Source organism: Adiantum capillus-veneris, chromosome 13 (genome assembly GCF_014529385.1).
Source record: "Adiantum capillus-veneris isolate H3 chromosome 13, ASM1452938v2, whole genome shotgun sequence".
Taxonomy (NCBI): Eukaryota; Viridiplantae; Streptophyta; class Polypodiopsida; order Polypodiales; family Pteridaceae; genus Adiantum; species Adiantum capillus-veneris.
Genome location: NC_140943.1, coordinates 49,160,554 through 49,163,359, shown reverse-complemented (window position 1 = coordinate 49,163,359; position 2,806 = coordinate 49,160,554). Strand labels below are relative to the sequence as shown.

Genomic DNA, 2,806 nt, shown 5'->3' with positions numbered 1-2,806 from the left:
AAAAAAAAATTAAAAAAATCCAAATGCTTCTTGTGCCCCCCACAAAATGCAAAGTGGTAAAAAGTTAGGTAGATGAGGGAGATTGGGGAAACACTTTTCATCCTGGCTTCCTTTTTCCTTTTTCAATGGTTAAAAAAGTAGTTCTAGAAAAAGGAAAATTGTCTTTCGATGAGGATTTGACACCTGGAAAAGAAAAGTAAAAAAATAAAACATCTATATTTTCATTTATATAATTTTCAAATTGACCGGAAATTAAAGCTGTAAATCAATGGTCTCTCTCTATAAATGGTTGTGATGGCACTCTCTTCTCTTCTTCCTCAGCTTCTCTTCTGGTTTAATGATCTTTATAAAATTAGGGGCAGAGCTTTCTAATTATGTAGGTAAACCTTTTGACATTATAGTAGCCATTGCAATAATTAGTAGCATCTTCCTGCCTTTTTAATGTCCATCATCACTTTTTTAATGGAAACCTGCCTTTTCAATGGCCATCATCAATCTTCCCTAAGCCTCCTCCTCAGCTTATAATTGGTCTGCTTAATCCCCTTCTCAGTACTAAGCTGGCCTTAATTAGGGCAACCAACCTCTCATCCCCATGGACCTTCCACTAAGCAACTGCAGCAGAAAAGAGGAGACAAGAGCACACCCTGCATTCATGCTCTTTGGCAAGCATATCAAAGGCCCACTCCCCACCAAGAAGATAAAGGTACATACCCATACTTTTACACAGGCCCATAGTGCATTCCTCATGTTTTTGCATGCTTTTTCTCAAGCAAATTGAGAGTTTCTCCTTTATCCCCTTCACCCATGAAGATAAGCTAGAATATGATGTGCCCCCCGTGCCGGCGGCCGGCGCAACTTTTTTGTAGGCTCGCAACACTGATTCGAAAGTTGCATACAAATGTTGTTTAGTAATGCTTAATTTTTTTTATATGAGATGTCCCTTGCCTTTAATTAGGTTCTGACCATGGATTATGTTTAACTCAGGAGGAGCTTTCACCAAGAGGGGTAGATGAAGGGGGAAGTGTCTCTCTTGCCACAAGCTCTGATGAAGAGGAGGATTTGAATGCAATTGAACAGGACCCAATTCAAAAGGGTTCAGCCCACATTTCACAAGATCATTGGAAGGCAAAGAAAATTTGTGAAGAAGACAGCTCCACTTCCAAGAAAATGCAATCCCACAAGCGCAAAATCGTCGACTCGGAAGGGTATTGGCTGGCACAGCAATCCCTTGCTACTAGACAGGAATCGGAAAAGCGGCAGAATGTGGCCAATGAGGGGATGGTGTGCCAAGGAGGAGGAGGAGGAGGAGGAATTGCAATGGGAAAGCACACATTTACTGAGAAGGAGGTGAAATTGGAAGGAGATATGCAAGCTAGGAAGCGACAAGTCGGACTGTGGAGTCGATGCCCACGATGCAACAGCACGGAGACAAAATTCTGCTACTTCAACAACTACAATGTCAACCAGCCTCGTCACTTCTGCAAGCATTGCCAGCGGTATTGGACAGCGGGAGGAACACTTCGCAATGTACCTGTGGGAGCCGGAAAGCGGAAAAACAAGCATGCTCTTCGCAAGGATGCTTTCTTCATGAGCCCGTTATGTGAATCAAGCAGTACAGCATCACTGGATGCTCTTGTCGACGGTCCTGATGTAAAATCGGGGCCGATGAGTGCAAATGCCAATGTCCCAGCAGACATAGGTAGCACACAGGATGCAAATTGCCAAATCCCATCAGAGCAATCTCTAATGGTTGGGCAAATGGCACCTATCAATACTGAACTCGAGCTCACGGTGCATCGGGGTACGACATTACCGATAAATACCTCGCTCGCCTTTTCGAACACATCTCCTCTGCAAAAGCCACATAGTCTGACCCCATTACAGCAGCTTCATTGTATGGGTTTGGCAAATAGAGAAAGGCCCACTTGTTCTGGATCCACAAATTGTGGTAAGCCATGCTCTGAGTCGGCTGTTGGACCATTTTGTCTTGCTAGTGAAGTCTCTTCTGATGAAGCCAGGCAGAAGCACCCATGCTCTAACTTTAGCGGGATGGCCTCTAATTTAGGGGTTGGAAGCTCTAGATTTGGCGCTTCCGGCTCGGCTAGATCAAGCGAAATGAGCGCTATTTTGCAAAGTGGCGCTGATTTAAGAAGTGGGTCCTGTGAATTAAGCGATGCAAGAGCGTATGTGCCAAGTGGGTCGTGTGATGAGGTGAGATCAAGCCTCCATGTCGAAGCTAAAAGAGCCCCAAATCAACCAAACCTTGATGAGCTCCCTTCAAGAGACCAAAAGAGTGCAAGCCCCCATCATGAGAGCAGGCACTCACAAATTAACCCCACTTTCCACCATGGTTTAACCCTAACCCCAAGTCTTGTAAACCCTCACTCTAGCCTAGGTAAAGCACAAGGCCTTGCTCAACATAACCCCCCTAGCTTGCCCTTATTGGACCCCAATTTATGGCCTTATTTCTACCACATGTATTGGCTAGACACTCTAACACCTCCCCATCTTAAGCCCGTTTTGACACCCCAAGGATGGGCCTTTCCTTTCGTTCCGCCAAATTTAGAAGCTCCCTCTTCCCCTACCCAATCTACTTTTCCTACTCTAGCGAAATCTGAGTTTGCACATACAACCGATACTATTAAGTACTTGTACCATTGATACTATAAACACTTGTAACACTGCACCCACTCCAAGTTTGGTCACTCTCAAATCCACACATCCACTCAACCCAACAGTTTTGTAACAATGTTCCGAACGTGCATTGGATGTTGCCACTCCATCTATCAAAAATGCTCTTCCGAAG

General features: G+C 44.6%; 1 protein-coding gene across 2 annotated transcripts; it reads left to right on the top strand.

The window, feature by feature from the left end:
* The first annotated feature begins 305 nt into the window (after positions 1-305).
* LOC147443956 (uncharacterized) lies at positions 306-2,806 on the top strand. 2 transcript variants are annotated; one of them, XM_086526742.1, is made up of 2 exons: positions 306-703; positions 985-2,806. In XM_086526742.1, exons 1-2 carry the CDS (start codon positions 593-595, stop codon positions 2,659-2,661), a joined length of 1,788 nt encoding a protein of 595 aa, XP_086382868.1. In that variant the 5' UTR covers positions 306-592; the 3' UTR covers positions 2,662-2,806. The 2 variants fall into 2 exon arrangements, with proteins under 2 accessions (XP_086382868.1, XP_086382869.1); XM_086526743.1 differs by lacking the exon at positions 306-703 and adding an exon at positions 737-900.

Bases quoted from the DNA above. Each gene is read 5' to 3' on its own strand.
- LOC147443956 (XM_086526742.1), top strand. From the start codon at position 593: ATGGACCTTCCACTAAGCAACTGCAGCAGAAAAGAGGAGACAAGAGCA. The intron at 704-984 runs GTACATACCCAT...TGTTTAACTCAG, and splicing joins TCCCCACCAAGAAGATAAAG to GAGGAGCTTTCACCAAGAGG.